We start from the raw sequence: 15,109 nt of genomic DNA, 5'->3' as shown, positions 1-15,109 counted from the left end.
TATATATTCCAAATATTATTGCTCAACTGTTTGCACTTGGCCCAGACTTTTCTTAAATATGAAAACAGACCAAAAAGTCAATGTCCCATGAGGTCTCCAGAGCTGGTAGTTTGTGAAATAGGAGTGAAATAAATGGGGTGTTAAGATCTTACATGGTATGACATATACATTTTAGCTTACAATGAACAGAATCATTTTTTCACTCATGTCATATATTCTTATAAGCCTCTGTAGCATTTTTCTCATTCTTTGGAGTTCTTAGTTCTAAACTCTAATGAAATCTTGGGAATTTAGATTTGACTTGAAATAGTATAGAAAGGCTGGGCATGGTGGCTCGTGCCTATAATCCCAGCACTTTGTGGAGGGGTGAGGTGGGAGGATAACTTGATGCCTCATGTTCAAGACCAGCCTTGGCAACACAGCGAGACCCTGTCTCTACCAAAAAAAAAAAAAAAAATTAGGCACAGTGGCATGTGACTCTAGTCCCAGCTGCTCAGGAGGCTGAGGTAGGAGGATCACTTGAACCCAGGAGTTGGAAGCTGCAGTGAACTGTGATCGTGCCACTGCTCTATAGCCTGGGTGACTGACTGAGACTCTGTCTCAAAAAAAAAAAAGAAAAAAGAGAATAGGAAGAATGAGGTTATTATGTAAAGAAGGTCTCTGCTTTGCTTGAGATGAGTGACTTCAGAAGTGCTTGTGTCCTATGTCTGTCGACAGTCAAATTTCTTCTGAACTGGCAAATGTAGTTAAATAAGAGTTCTCTTAGTTTGATACCAAAGACATTTGGAGTTTCAAGGTCTTAATTTGTTCCAAATCTATCTTTTCATCCAAATGTTAATTTAATTGTCTCTGTTTTTTGTTTGTTTGTTTGTTTGTTTTGTTTTTTAACAGATAGCAGAGTCCTATTTCCAGGAAGAGGACTGTATCCTTTTCTTAATTACAGAAAGAAATTCACAGAACTCTTAGAGAATCATTTTTTTTTAAATTGGGGTATACTTTACATATGATAAAATGTACAGGACATATGATTTCAGTGGGTTTTGACAGTTGTAGGTACCCACCTCAGAAAGCAAGGTGTAGAAAATTTCTTGTCAGAATTAGAGATTTTGGGAATCAGGCCCATGAATCTGTATTTTAGCAAGTTTTGCAGATAATTTTTCTGTTCAGTAAAGTTTGAGGATCACTGGTATACTTAATTTAAGTCATGGGCAGAGGGAAAAAAGAAATTGTTCTTGCTTCTCCCTGGCCTAAATATTTATGGTCTCTGGGATATTTTTAAGACTACAAATGAGAGGAAGAACTGAACTTCTGAATGATCGTGGGAAGGACGAAAAACTAAACAGGGAATTTTTCTTTTCCTTTTTTCTGGGTCAACATTTAGAGCATCGCCCAGAGGAAGGTAGACAGTTGGACAGTGTATCTCGACCTCATAAGATGCAAATATGTGTGGTACAGATGAGGAGGCAGAAGTTCACAAGATCTACCAAAAAATGGAATCACATGATAATTATGAAAATCAATATGGGAAGTTAATTAAATTTTTACCCAAAAAATCCATGTAATTTTTTCTTCTGTCATTGTTTAGGCAAATGATCCTTTGTTCTTTTGGGAGAAAAGCATTCAGTGGGAAATAATAAAGGATCAAGGTGATTTAAAACAGGAACAAACACTTGACCAGAGAGTCATGTAGTTGCTTGACAGAAAGGAAGGAGAGAAATTAAAAAGGGAAACACGTAGATTCCAGGATTCCATGTGGATCCTATTTCCTTAAATTACACTTAATTGACTCTGCTAGAATTATATTAGCAAGCAGACATTCCTTGAGTATTAAAACCTTTTAGTTTCTATTGTTTGCTGGTAGTGTGGAACTCGAATAGCTACTTCATAATATGCTACGTGAAAATGTACCTACTTCAAAACCAAGAAACATTACTTTCGATGTTTCAGTTTAAAAATGTTTAGAGTCTTATTTTCTGGTAAGCTGCAAGTTTCTCAATTATAGAAATTGGACATTCCTCTTCAAATGTGGGGATTATTTAAATAGACGGGATTTCTATTTTCCTCAAATTTTCTGTTCAGATGAGAAAGCAATGAAATTCATTCAGCTTGAACGATTGTATCATGAGCAGTTGCTTGCAAATCTTTCTGCCATTCAAGAACAGTGGGGTGAGTACAGACTAAAGTGTGCAATTATCAGTAACCTAACAAGTTGCTATCTAGAAAATTAACATATTTGACCTGGTTTTGTAAATCAGAAGATAGATGTTTCCATAGTCAAGTTAGTGTTACAAAGAAAGTATCATGTGAGAACATTTTTTCTTTGTATTTTGCTCTTTGTATCAATGCCAAGAATGAACACTTGCTACTATTTGCGTTTCTTCTGATCACGTTTCAAGCTCTCCTGACTAATTTAGTCTCTGGGATGGTATTTACTTATATTGAAAAGTAATGACTTAGCTATTTCTAACTGTGTTAACTTTGGGGTGGTTTGAGAAGGCAATTTTGCATGCTAATCTTTATCAGTTAACTCTTTTTCCCTCCTAAATATGTTTTGTAAGAGCCAGTGACTAACAAATATTTTAAATTTAGAAACAAAATGGAAAACTGTACAACCGCATACAGTTATGTCTCTAAGGAATTCAGAAAAAGGATTTAATGGTGAAGATTTTGAACGGCTTACTAAAATTTGCACAACACATCAAGAGTAAGTATATCAGAATTTGGTTAGGATGGGTTGGAATAGCATTGCATATTTGACATACAAGATCTATTTCTGTGTTTAATTTTTTAACTGGAGAAATTAAAATGGGTATAATAAAATTATTAGGTTCTTTCTCAGCTTTTATGTATTTCTTATACAGAACTCAGTAAAAGGTCAACTTTACATAGGTTCAGAGGATCCTTCTAATTAGAAATTAAAAACTGTAACTTCTAATTTTTATCTTTTTTTGGTAAGAGATTAAGCAATTCGGATGGGCATAATTGTGTATTAGGATTTTTTATTCTAGTTTGTTAATGTTTGTATGTCGTAGTAAAAAAAAAAAAAAAAAAACTTTCAAGAGTAGCCTAATGCTGTAAAGTAAATACAGTACAGTACTGAACCAAAATACTGCATAAGGAAAACTACATTTACCAGATAATTTTAAATGGCTTAATTTGTGTCAAGGAGTTGAATTTTTTTTTTTTTTTTTTAGATGTATCTCCTGTGTCACCCAGGTTAGAGTGTAGAGAATGGATCATAGCTCACTGCAGCCTCATCTCCTGGGCTTAACGGAATCCTCCTGCCTCGATCTCCGGAGTCACTGAGATTATAGGCATGAGCTACCACACCCAGCAAGAAATTGGATTTTTTAACCTAAATTATAGTAATAATAAAGCACTTACATTTCAAAATATTCATTATTTGAAGACCCAGTATTCAAAGATGAGGGGACATAATAGTGTTTAAACTAGTGCAGATTTCTGGAATTCAGAACATAAATCTTCAATACAAAGGCTGTTGATAGCTTTCTCTCCTTTTCTCTCAGAATTATAAAGAGAAAACTAAAGCTCTATTTGTTAATAATGAAACAATGCCAAGTAATTGTTGCGTAGCTCATGCAGCAGATAGAGAACTTGCTTTTGAATCTCATTGTTTTGGAGACCAGCCTTTGAAGTGTGATTCTAGATTCAGAGGTGGATGCTCATTCAAATCTCATGATGACCGTTTTCTTGTGTTAGTTAATTTGAACCTTTAAAACAGTATTTTCGGGGATTCTGAATTATAACCTAATTACTTAACATGTTAAATGGGTTAACTTTCAAATTCAGAGCAATTTAAAATAATGGAATCTTTTAAAGTAAAGAAGATCATTTTCTTACTTTTAAGACACCTCCCCTGCCCATCCTAGGGAACTAATATCTCCTTAATGTGTTACAAATGTTTTAATTATTTAAGAAACGAATACTTATTGAACATAATATGAGCATGTTGTCTTTATGCTTTAGAATTTGGATAATTCCAGCCAGCCTCAGTGGCTCACACCTGTAATCCCAACATTTTCGGAGGCCGAAGCAAGGAGGATCACTTGAGCTCAGGAGTTTGAGACCAACCTGAGCAAGAGCGAGACTCCGTCTCTACTAAAAGTAGAAAAATTAGCCAGGCGTGGTGGTGCGCCCCTGTAGTCCCAGCTACTCGGGAGGCTGAGGCAGGAGGATCACTTGAGTGCAGGAGTTTGAGGTTGCAGTGAGCTATGATCATACCATTGCAGTCTAGCTAGGACAACAGAGTGAGACTCTGTCTTTAAAAATAAAATGAAAGTTACCTTTTTATTATCTGTTTCCATGGATAATTCCAAAAAGATTATCTTCTACCATGATCTATTTTAAACTATAATGACATAAACTGAAACTTTAGAAATCCATGTATGTTAAATAGTCTTTAAAGTCATTATTAGCAAAAAGTTAACATTCTTTTTTTTTTCTTCTGGATATCAGCATTTGTAGCTTCTTTGGGAGTTTTCAATAGTAATTTGCTATCTAAGGAAATTAAACACACGATATAGCTGCACTTTGAACTGTGTAAGCCAGTGGTGATGCTTCAGCCGTGGAAATGTTCTGTGCTAATATTAGAACCCAGAGAAGCTGTATTTTTTTATAGCCATTTCAGTGACATTTGTTTGGAAGTGTTTTGCTGCTGTAATTTTTTTTTTAATTCATTTTTCTCTCTTTTTTTCTACAGTCCTCATTTATACAAGCATAAGGTAAGAGACTGTTTCTTTTGAAAATATTTATAGGAAAAATGTTAGAGTGATGTCTGTTATATGGACTCTTTTAGAAAACAAATCTCTCTCAAGTTATTTTCAGCTTTCTAGTTTAATGCAACAGTTTCCCAAAAAAAAGTTGTGTTTTTTTTTTTTTTGGTTGATTTTTTTTTTTTTTTTTTTTTTTTTTTTTATTAAACTTTTCAGATAGCAGCTGTGGAAAAGTCCCTGGGAAGGAGATGCTTTACGCAATTAATGGTGTCTGAAGATCCAAAGGAAAGAGGAGCTACAGCCAAAGAGTCAGGTATCTTTTTAAATTAAGTTAAGTAGAAATTCAAAAGATACTTGCCTCCTACAATATTTTAGAAGTATTACATCTGAACTGCTGTGAAGGAATTTTTTTACATTTACATTTTTGTACGTATACCTAGCCTAGTAAAATAGCAAAGCATGATTTTTTATGTTGTGTAACTCCAATTTTTAGACATCTAGCAGTAGATACTATAAAGTTATTTTCATGTTTTCAGTAGATGGTTACATGTGTCTAACAGAATAAGAAAAAATTGTACAATAGTACTCTGAAATAGAATTGGTTTTGGTGTATTCCAACATTATTTTCTGCTTAAAAGCCAACATTTATTGTATGGACTTTACCAGAAATTTGTTCTGTAAATCTAGATATTTAAAGCTCTAAATCTTGATAATTTCTCTATGGCAATTTATCTCTTTACTTTTCTGTTCACTAACCTATGATGTACTTTAATTTGTGTATGTACATTTCTAAAGCCTTTATGATGTATTTTATACCACCTGTGCCTATGTCAAAAGAGTTTTAGAAACTTTTTTTCTAAATGTTTTCGTAAACATTTAGAAAAATGCATGTTGCTCATTATAAAAACTTTAAAAAATAAAGATAGATAAATATGTTTTAGGGTGTATTTTTTTCCTGATGTCTGATTTTATTACCAGTTTATATTCCTGGGTTTCATGTGTTTGGCCTTGAGAGCCCTGATACTGAAGAGGAAGTATCAGGTGTTCTGGGTGAGTTCTGCTGAAGATATAAGATGATGATGGCCCTGTCAGTTTACTTAGCCTTTAAATCTTTACAAAGTACTTTTTCATTTTTTTCAAATATTAATTTACCTTCTTTTCTCTTACAAGGGGAGTTAGGAATATCACCTTAGGTCAATCCTACTATATGCTCTTGTTCTTCCTGTCTCTTCTTTCCCAGTCATTTTTATATCAGAAATCAGAGTAAGATGAACTTCATTAAGAATCTTAAAGGGGGTGGGATCACAAAATAACCACCTAGTTAGAGTGTGGATGTGTCTATGTTGTGCACATCAGGAGGAGTACTATTACAGGCTGTTGGTTTGAATTTGAGGCTTAGCACTGGTTGCTGCCCAGTACTAGCTTGGCACTACCTCTAACTTGGCGTCTGCTTTGACACATGTGGTATACATGGGGAAACTGAGGCACCAAGTTTGAGTCACTTGTTTGGTGCTTTGATTCACAGCTAGAACCTGGGTCTTCTGGTTTCTAATTGAATGCAGCATGCTTCTGCTAAGTAAATGATGTGGGTTGTCAAAGGCTTCAATAATCCAGACATTCTACTAATGACCATTTTATGAAGGGGTGTGGACTAAATTCTAGGGAAAGAAATCTTGCCCAAGTCTGATAAAAACAATAAGTTTCAAACAGAAGTGTCAGCAATGTGTTGTGAATTTTAAACAACTTATTTTTCTCGTCTTTAGAGAGCAAAACCTGTCTTGGCACGGAACCAAGTAAAGAAAGGCAACATAAAGAAGGCCCCCTGGGGAGCAGTCCCTGCTGTCATCAGATGGCCGGGCAGGCAGAGTCCCCAATCCTTGTGGCAACTGCAGGAAAGGACCACACGGAGGAGCCGCTCCGCAGCGCTGAAGCCACGCTGGAGCTCCACACCCAGTCCTCGGGGACGGCCGGGAACAGGTCTGGGCCAGACTCTGCCGAGAATGCTTGCGACGATGACAGCCACTTGCAGCTGGCTCAAACAGAGGCCTGCCAGGATGCGGCCAGAATAGAGGGTGTTGCTGAAGACCCTGAGGTATCACTCTCCAGCGAGTCAGTGACAGAACCATTGATTTTACCAGCCTGTGACCATAGATCTCCTGCGTCGATTGCTGAGGGTAAAAATTCACAGGCTCAAAGAAGAGCACTCAGGTTGCCACTTCGGGATGCTTCCGAGGCGTTGCCCACAGACCAGCCTGAGAACAATGAATTAGATGAGCTGCGGCAACCCGATCTCACGGACAGTGATGGAAAATCACCACAGGGCCAGGCTGACTCAGAGGCTTCTGAGAATGCACATTGTGAAAATAATAAAATATCTGACTTGAGTGCACGGCTTCCAGAGGTGTATATGGCCCCAGAGGAAAAGGGAGATAAGGATGACCAACTCAGTAAGGAAACAGAAGACTATTTGAACAGCCTTTTGGAAGGATGCTTAAAAGATACTGAAGATTCCCTTTTGTATGAAGATAGCCAAGAGGAAGACTCTGATCTCCTTCAAGATCTTTCTCCTGAAGAAGCATCCTACAGTCTGCAGGAGAATCTGCCTTCTGATGATAGCCCTCTCTCTCTCGATGATCTTGCCAAAAGGATAGAGATTGCAGAGGTAAATTCGAGATGAACTACAATTAAAAGTAGAGTGAATATGGCCTTGTTTTTGTTAAGTTTTCCCTGGTCTCAAACATGAGGGAAAATTGTAGTTAACATAAAATTTTAATTATTAGTAGTTTTTAAATTTATATCTGTTGAATACAATGACTTTCAATCGTTATAATGTTTATACTTCAAGAGATTATATTGCATGCCTCCAGATATAGTAAGCATTATTATATATAACCGTTTTTTTAGATAGTCCTGACTTTTATTTGGCAGTCCCAGAAATTATTATCAAGATAAGATTAGTCCCATTCCAATAAGGAAATCTCATTTTTCTTCTCATACCTCTAGGAGATAAAATATAGTATGTACTCACTGTTTCTTCTTCTTGTTAATGTATTTTCAAAATTCTTTAAGAAATATTTTAAAATATAACACAAGAGGGGTACTAGATTCATTTTTAAGCTATGTAAGTTAGAAAAAAACAAGATCAAGGCAAAATTACCATTCCCTTCGTTAGATATTACAATAAAAAGTTTGGAAAAAGAAAAGATAAAAGCCATACCGAAACTTCAGCCCCTTCACCAGGATGGCTTGGTACGGTGGAAAGAGCAGAATTCAATTGGCTTAATTCCAAAACAGTCCTACCAGTTAGTTATCAGCCTCATGGAATCACTTTTTACCTCTCTAAGGCTGTTTGCTTCTCTGAAAATAAGGATACTGGCTGCCTTTCTTTTTCTTCACCTTATATATTTTTTTCCAAGTTAGCTTTTAAGTCTCATTCATATCCATTGTGTTCTAACACAGCATTATCATTGCAACTGTGATTTTTTGTCTTAATTCTTTCTTAACAAAATTATTTAATATTGCTTAATGGGTACAGTGTTTCTGTTTGGGGTGATGAAAAATTTTGGAAATAGGTAGCGGTGATGGTTGCACAGTATGTTGATTGTAATTAATACCATTGAATTAATATACTGAGAAATGGTTAAAATGGCAATTTTATGTTATGTATATTTTACCACAACTTTTAAAATAGTAAAAAAATAATCAAATAGAGTTAATAGTAAAGCACTTGTTGACTCAGTATTCATTCTCTCATTTGTTTTAACCAGATCTCTGGTACGGGGAGTTAACAAAACAGAGGTCTCACCCATGTTCAAATCCAGCTGTAATACCAAAAGCTTACTGTTATCTGACACGTCTTTTCATGCCAGTGATCATGTTGACCTCATAGGGAAATGCCCCCATGTTTCTAGATTGACAAATTTAGCCATTAGTGTAAGTATCTCTTAATTGGGGTGATGCAAGAATTTTTGCTAGAGATGTAAACTACTTTGGAAAGACAGAAGAAACTTATTCATTTTATTTGCAAATTCTGTTTATCTCACTGTAATTATATATAATCATATATATTATAATCTATGGCATGGAGCAAAATTTTAATAGTTTGGGAAAACAATAAGATCTTTTCGCATTAAGAAAATGGCAAGAGCTTTAATCTTGAGTTTGTATTCAAACTGTCAGTTATTGGCACTGCAAGCTTAAGCAAGTTACTCAAACTCTCTAAGCTTGGCTTCTTCACCTGTAAAATGGGGCTGATAATGCCTTGTGAAGATCAAATGACATGTTTTGTAAATGTCTTTACATAAAGTATACATATTCACTAAATAATAGTTCTTATTATAGAACCCAAATCTAAAGGAGTAGGCAGAGAGCATCATTTGTTTTTTTAGTGAGAATAGTGGTGATAAATTTGACATGTGCTTCTACGGCGAAATCACTGGCATTTAAGGTGTTTATGATACAGTCATGTGATTTGTGAATGTTAATTCTCGAGTTAATTGGAAACCAAGCATGTGTTCCTTATTCAAAATTTACTAATCTGGATTGAGTAAAACTTATATCATTAAAAGAATATTGTTTTATATCTATTTTCTCCTTTAATTTTATGAGGAGGCACTTCTAATGCACTGTCTCTGAATGTTTGCTTTGTCACATTTGGATTTACTATTCCAGTAGAGTTACAATATAATTTTGTTTTTACAACCAGTTCATTCTGAAAATGCTATTTAAGACGGTCATTGATGTTTGAGGGGAAGTGTAGGAAGAACTATTTATTTGCAAATGTAGAAGACTAGGCCAGATGGACTTTTTTTTAAATTCTGTGTTTATTCATAGAGTACCACCAGTAACAATTACATTAATGATAGCTCAGACATTCTTTTTGTTCTCGGTGGAAGGGCTTGATATATTTTGTTGGGGTAGGAAAGGAATTTAGTAATTGAAGTGGGAAACTCAATTGAGTTTTAAAGCTTTATTTTTCTATCCTTTTTATAATGTTTTATTTTTTTGGAATTTAAAATTTTTTTGTCTTTTAGTACTGATATTATGGTAAAAAAAAAAAAAAAAAAGAAGCATGTTTTTAAGAATACTTTGGAGGAGACATATTGCTATGTGCCCTAAATCAACAGCCCAATCTATTTAGAAACACTGACAGTCTTTTGAGTGAAACCCCAAACCAAGACCATGACTTGTCTTGTCTTACTTGCCCTTCGGTCATGGAATTAAGGCAAACTCCACCAAAGGGGTTTCTTAAAAGCTCTTTATGTTTGACTTCCTGACGTGGTAAGTAAGAATTCTGTTAGGGGTTGGTCTAAGACCTGTACCCAAAACTCTTACAAAAACACAAAGGATGAATTCTGTTTGTCACACCACCTGTCTTCTAAGAGTTCCCGTTGGCCTGCATCTCCTGCCTAAACTTGCTCCCACCGTCCCTTGTTCTCCACCTATAGGCTGTAGGACCAGAGGCAGTTACGACAGAAAGGCCTAGAGAAGATTCCTGAGCAAGACTGAAGGGATGTAGTGGAAAACAGCACATTTCTTCACTTCAGATACTGGGGCAGGTCCTGCTGACACAGCATGTTTTTGGTGGAAGAGAAAAAGGATGTGGTTACATTTTTAGCCAAGAATTAATGGATTGTGGGGGGAGGGCGTCAAAACAAAAAGTTAGCCCATCCCGCACAACTGTAAGTTCTCCTACTCTGCTGCTTCCCTCTTCGGAAGGATTCTGAGAAAGTTTCCAAAGTTCATTGCCACCCATAGTAAATGAGGTGGGCCCACCCAGTAAGGCTTGTGTCTCTTAACAGCATGACGTACAGAGCCAGGCATCGCTGCGGGTTTGGCTGAGGAGGAGCTGCGGTTGGCACCTAACAGCTGCAGCACTGGGACCAGCCCTTGGTCCAAGTGGCACCTTCTGTGCCTCTTCAGATGGCTTCAGGAGCTTCTGTCAGCCTGTCAGCATCCAGTTATTTATATCTGCAGTGTCTTCTGATTTATGGTTTGCATCTGTTTCTTGAAGTTACAGATTCAAAGTTCATATCGCAAAGATATAACACACAATGAACAGCAATGCCCCTCTGGGTCTCACCTTTAGAGCTGCTCTTCGTAGGATTGTTTTTCTAAGTAGTTAACAGCTAACAGTCCACAGTGGGTGAATTCACCATTGGTAAACATATGATTTTATTTTATGAAGGAAACAGTGAGTGGGTCTATGAACCTTCTCTTTTTTTATATTTACTAAAAATAGAAAGAATTTCAATGTTCTATCTTTAGTAGTAAAATAATCATTAAAATCACCTTCCATTTTCCATCCCTTGCTGTTTAGATTCTTATTAGGACTTCTTTCCCTCTTCATTTCAGCAAGGTTCTTATAAAATCACTTTCCTTTGGTGTATGCAGGGGCTCTTGAATGATGTTTTTGCTTTCTAAAGAAAGATTTGAAAGACTATTCCTTTACATATTTGTACATACCATTTTAGTGCCACTAAAGTACTTTAGTTTTCTCAGAACAAGGACAAAGGACCTCTGAAATACGTATTTTCTATAAAAAGAATAAATTGCTGGCTTATTGATTTTTTTTTTTTTTTTTTTAGATAATGGTTTCTATAGACCCATGTTCAGGGAAGCCCAGCAGAAGGCTGTCTTGAGTCATTTGGCCCTAAAAGCCCTGAGTTATAAAAAGAACTAATAGAATCTATAATATTTATGCATAGCACATTCTCAGAGATTGCTGGCTGGAACTGGAAAGCATATTAAGTATTTTATGCTACTGGTGAGATAAATGACATTACAGGCAGTCCTCAGCTTACAGTGGCCTGACACCGGCCAGCCACTGACTGACATCCACACTGTTAGGCCCACAATGCCCACCTGTGTCATCACCTACAGCTTGTAGCAAGCAGGCGACTCACAAGGTAAACTTTTGGGACTGACCCCACTGCTTGGGGGCCCTCGGTAAGGCCTCCTGCTTCCCAGCCTGGCCCTTCCAGCTGATCCTCTCTCTCTTTCTCCCTGCACCTAGGAGTCTTTTAGCTCCTAAATGGCAAGGGGTTTTGTTTTTGTTTCTAAGTAAGGGGTGGGACATAGGAGAAAGGTGGTCGAAGTGAAAACTAAAGGGCAACATAGAAAGGGGTAGGAGTGGGGGTCTGAAGAGGTATTAGGCACCAAACTTTTTCTATGAAAGGCCAAATTATAAACATCTTAGACTTTATGATCTATTGCAACTACTCAGTTCTGCTACTGCAGCCCCAAAGCAGCCATGCGCAGCATATGGACAAATGGGCTTGTCCGTGTTCCAGTTAAATTTTATTTACAAAAATAAGCAACAGGCCTTTGGTCTAAAGTAATATGTCCCTAGTAAACTAGTTCTGAGAGAAATTCTAGAAGAGAAGTCCATAAAATATTTTGAGCAGCAGAGCATCATTTAGTCAATGCATAGTTTCTCAGAGGAACTGAGGACAACACCTGTGTGGATGTTAAAAGTTTGATATCAGATATATTTTAAGTGTCACCATGTTCATTTCTTAAAAATTGCTGAAGAAGGAAAAAAACAGTGGTGGATTATAAGCATGTGTTGTAAAGCGAAACCCAGTGCTAATGAGTAAGCAAGGAGGGGCTGAGTGGTCATTTTACAGATAACGGGGACAGGAAGCTGCAAAGTGAGGGGGTTAGAGGACGTCTCCTGACTTCCGTTCTGCTGCACACTGGTCACATGCCTGTCCCTGGGGTCAGTTCGGGGGTTAAGAAAAGAAGGCAGGTTCTGGACTTGCACGTTTCTCAGTCATCTGCGTAGAAGTGAAAGTTTTATTCTGTTAGGTTTTAATGATTGTGGGTTTTTTTTTTCTATAGGAATTTCTATAATAAAAATTCAAATATCTATTGAGTTAACCTTTTTTATAGTGACATGTAAAATATCATTGAGATGTCCCACCTTAATAGAACAGATGGTTCTTATCACCCCTGACAGGTTGTCCCTGCCGAGGGGCTGGTCTCTATATTAAAGAAGAGGAATGATACTGTAGGCGACCATCCCGCCCAGATGCAGCAGAAAACATCTAAACGAAGAGTGAGATTCCAAGAAATAGACGACAGCTTGGATCAAGGTAACCTGCTTGTATATTCTGTAGTTGCTTTATCTTCTGAGAGAAACAGAAAAAAAATCAAACTATAATCTTAAATCATTTCTGAACATTTTGTTTGCTCAATTTAGTGAGCACATTGCAAATCTTAACTGTGGTCTCCTGGTGCCATAGATAGTCTCCAATGCTGAGAGCTCATTTCAGTCAATTTCCTTCTTTAATACTTCTTCTTCCTCTTCTTTGTTTTCAGTGAGCCTGATATTTTTGTCTTCTATTCAGTGGCCAGTTAATATTCCTCCTTCATTGTGGAAAATATTTGTGAATTACAAGTATATTCTCTTCGGTGATTTCTTTCTTCACTCTTTAGAAAAAGAGTGTCTCTCAAGAGCAGCAATTTAACACTGTTGCTATTGTTTGATTTTTTTTTTTTCCCCCCCTCCTGGGCCTATACCTAAGATAGTTACTGTAGCAAACAGTGCTGCCTTTTGTCCTTGCAAATAGGTTTATCTAAGGCGTAGGTAAATACGAGGAAGTGGAAATACAGCCAAGAACCTGTCGGTATGCTTCTCGTATTTATCGAACAACTGCATTGGCAAAATAACAGTGTAAACATTTAGGTTTGCTGTTCCTAAGTGGGACAAAAGTGATTAAAGTGGAGGTTTCTGAATTTTTACAGTCATGAAGCTAGTTCGGGGCCTTCGAAATAATCTGTTCTAACCCCTCATCTTACCTCTGCACCTTGCTTGTAACTCTCAGCATCTTCTCCAGATAAAGTGCTCATTTCTGCTAGCAGGAATTTGCACCCAGTCATTGCTGTAGTAGGAGGAAGCCTGGATTTGGAACTCACAGTTCCTGTTTCACTTCATAGTCACTGCATCTTAGACCAAGTCACTTTATTTGTGGGAGACTCAGTTTCATCATCTTTAAAATAAGAGTAACATCTGCCTGTCTGCCCCCATGGGCTGAGGAACATGTCGAATGATGTGTGTGAATTCACTGTGAGAATATAAAACTTCGTGTAGATGGCTGGTGCTGGTGCCGGCTTATTCCTAAGCTCTAGAGCTCGCACGGTGTTTCATAAACCTCGCTCTCTGCCAAAACCTTCCTCTAAATCAGTGCAGTCCACCAGAAATAGTAATATAATGAGACACATACATGATTTTAAATTTTGCAGTAGCCATGTTAAAAAAGTAAAAAGAAATAGATGAAATGAATTTTAATAATACATGTTATTTAACCCAGTATATCAAAGTTATTATTTCGACACATGATCTATATGCAAAAATTACTAAAGAGATATTTTACATCCCTTTTTTCACACCGAAGTCTTCAAAGTCTGGTGTGTATTTTACACTCACATCACCTCTCGGTTTGGACCAGGTGCCTAACAGCCACGTGTGACTCGTGGCTTCCGTGTTGGACTGTGCAGCTCCAAACAGTTCCAGCACATGTAGATAAAACAAATAGATGTTTTTAAATATTTACACTGTATTGAAATGTTTGTATATGAATATGTGATAATGAAGCAAAATACAGAAAGATACATAAACTAGATTGTTAACTTAGATAAGGAGGTGGGAGGGGATAATGTTAAAGAAAAAAAAAAGCAGGTAGAAAGACTACACTGTCCAAAACAAAAAACACAGCATGAATGATATGATCACATTTCTTCGTTTGTATAAAAAATATATGTTCGGCCAGGTGCAGTGGCTCACACCTATAATCCCAACAAGGCAAGAGGCTTGAGACAGGAGGATCATTTGAGGCCAGGAGTTCAAGACCAGCCCAGGCAACATAGCCAGACCCCATTTCTAAATAATAATAGTAACAATAATAAATTAGCCAGGTGTGGTGACACACATCTGTGGTCCCAGCTCCTCAGGAGGCTGTGGCAGGAGGATCACTTTAGCCCAGGCACTCCAGCCTGGGTGACAGAGTGAAACCCTGTCTCTAAAAAAATACATATATGCATATGTTTTTTCATATATAGGCATAAACTATTCTAAAATGTAAATTACAGAACAATATGATTATATAATCCTATTTATATAGAAGTCCTAAAATCATGTATGTTAGCTCTAGAAGGATGCACAGCAGATTTAACAGTGTTTACCTCAGGGTTGGGAGGCATGAATGTGATTGGGTAGGAGAAAAAGGGACAGTCCTTAGACTCCAAGACACTTTCGAGTTTGAATTTTTACAGAGAGAATATATTCATGTAATACTGTAAAATCTTCCAAAAAAGTCGATTTGGTATATATTAGGTCTTATAAAATGTGTTTCTTATCATAAAAATAATATATG

The 15,109-nt window shown here is 36.8% G+C and overlaps 1 protein-coding gene across 3 annotated transcripts in view; it reads left to right on the top strand.

Annotated features, from left to right (window-relative positions):
* CNST (consortin, connexin sorting protein) overlaps positions 1-15,109 on the top strand; it is a 46,429-nt gene that overhangs the window by 27,309 nt on the left and 4,011 nt on the right. For 2 of the 3 annotated variants that reach the window (XM_069484631.1, XM_069484630.1), the window contains exons 4-10: positions 892-922; positions 2,080-2,166; positions 2,590-2,704; positions 4,721-4,742; positions 4,950-5,046; positions 6,497-7,395; positions 12,694-12,829. In XM_069484631.1, coding sequence (XP_069340732.1) covers positions 892-922; positions 2,080-2,166; positions 2,590-2,704; positions 4,721-4,742; positions 4,950-5,046; positions 6,497-7,395; positions 12,694-12,829 — 1,387 coding nt within the window. Of the gene's footprint in view, positions 1-891; positions 923-2,079; positions 2,167-2,589; positions 2,705-4,720; positions 4,743-4,949; positions 5,047-6,496; positions 7,411-12,693; positions 12,830-15,109 lie in introns of those variants that run through there. The other variant, XM_069484632.1, reaches the window with a different exon arrangement.

Source organism: Eulemur rufifrons, chromosome 11, assembly GCF_041146395.1.
Source record: "Eulemur rufifrons isolate Redbay chromosome 11, OSU_ERuf_1, whole genome shotgun sequence".
In the NCBI taxonomy this organism is placed as follows: Eukaryota; Metazoa; Chordata; class Mammalia; order Primates; family Lemuridae; genus Eulemur; species Eulemur rufifrons.
The sequence above is the reverse complement of the archived record's forward strand: the minus strand, read 5'-3'. Positions and strand labels throughout refer to the sequence as shown.